The sequence below is a fragment of the Penaeus chinensis genome, chromosome 19, assembly GCF_019202785.1.
Source record: "Penaeus chinensis breed Huanghai No. 1 chromosome 19, ASM1920278v2, whole genome shotgun sequence".
In the NCBI taxonomy this organism is placed as follows: Eukaryota; Metazoa; Arthropoda; class Malacostraca; order Decapoda; family Penaeidae; genus Penaeus; species Penaeus chinensis.
In genome coordinates this window covers 10413325-10414847 of record NC_061837.1, presented here as the reverse complement: position 1 = coordinate 10414847, position 1523 = coordinate 10413325, and the positions used below count along the sequence as shown (strand labels likewise).

Below are 1523 nucleotides of genomic sequence, written 5' to 3'. Positions count from 1 at the left end.
TTTGCTGAGTCTCGTTTAATGCCTGAAATCCGTTTGTTTGTTTGTTTGTTTCATTTTGTAGGGAATATTTCTGATTAGTAGGAAACGGGAATGTTTTAATCACATCGCAGACATTCGTGGCTCGAGGGAAGGTCCTTCTCGACAAGTTCGGAACATGTCTTGGTCATCAGTGGGCGTCCCTGGAGTCGGTGCTGCTGGGGTGACTAGTCGTGGTGTCCGGGCGCGGGTCGAAGGCGTCGGGCGCGCTGTCGTGCGGGGGCGGGGAGTGGGCCTCTTGAAGGCGACTCACCTCGCCGAAGTCCGGCCTGTAGAAGGGCCTGCCGTGGGGCTGCCTGGGCCCGGCCTGCTGAAAGGCGTCGTCGCGGAGGGGGTCGGCGCCGGCGCTGTGGTAGGAGGCGTCGGGGAGAGGGCCGAGGCTGTCGTGGAGGCTGGCGGGCGCGCTGCCGGCGGCGCGGAGAGAGTCCTCGGGCAGTGCTCTGGCGTCGGGCATGCGGGGGATGCTGCGGGAGGAGGGGCTGTCACTGAGGTAGGCGTGGGCGTTGCCATGCGGGAGCCAGGGGTACGGGGCGTGTCGAGGGCCGGCGGCGTCGCGAGTCGTCCAGGCGTGAGGCGACTGCCGCGCGGCGTCGAGTCCGGGGCGGCCGTAGCGGTGCGAGTCCGTGAGGCGGGGCCCGGGGCCTGCGCTGGCCGCCATCGTGTAGATGCCGCGGTGCGGGCCGCCTGCCACCGCCTCGGGCGTCGTGTGGGCGGGCCCGGGCGTCGGCGACGGGCTGCTGACCTGCTCGTGGTCGCTGGCAGCCCTTGCAGAGGCGCCCTCGGGGGGGCCGAAGGCGCGGGCGGCGTCGGCGGCGTGGCGGGGGGCAGGGTCGCCGGCGTCCAGCGGGCGGTGGCGGCCAGCGAGGGGGAGCCGGGCTCAGGCGGGCTGCCCCGGGGAGCCCTCGGGCGGGGGGCGGGCGTCGGGGGAGCCGGGGCGGGTGTGCGTGGGCGACTGGCTGCCCTTCGGGTGGAAATACGGAGCGAATCTGTGCAGGCCGGGAGCGAGGGGCGGGTACACGGGGCGGGGGAGCCGCACGCCCCCGCTCTCGCCCCCGCCCGTGGCGCCCGAGGGTTGGGGGTTGCTTCCTCCGACGCTGGACACGGCGCCCACGCCCGCGGGGGACGTGTGGGCGGCCGCCGCAGCCGTGAGAGACGCGTGGTGGGCGAGTAAGGTGGCGTTGACCTGGTTGAGGCCGTGTAGGGCCGCCCACTGCGACCACAGCTGCAGCGGCAGGTTGACCGAGGACTGCACCGACGCCGCCCGGCCCGCGGCGCCCAGGCTGTAGAGCTGCGTGAGGGCGGGCGGCAGGCTGCTCAGGCCGCCCAGGCCCGCGCCCATGCCGGAGCTCAGGCCGGGCCCCAGGCCGCCCGAGGCGAAGGACGACGAGGGCGGGGCCAGGGAGGAGGAGGCCAGCGAGGTGGTGGGCGTGGTGGGCGTGGAGGAGTGGGACTGCCGGAAGAACATCTGGGCGCGGGCGGCGAGGACG

At 73.0% G+C, this 1523-nt stretch overlaps 1 protein-coding gene across 1 annotated transcript in view; it reads right to left on the bottom strand.

Moving 5' to 3' along the window:
- Positions 1-913: 913 nt before the first annotated feature.
- Positions 914-1523, bottom strand: part of LOC125034903 (T-box transcription factor TBX20-like) — a 78329-nt gene continuing 77719 nt past the window's right edge. The window contains exon 6 of the mRNA XM_047626950.1: positions 914-1523. This exon is cut by the window's right edge and continues 111 nt beyond it. Within this exon, the coding sequence (XP_047482906.1) occupies positions 914-1523 (610 nt within the window).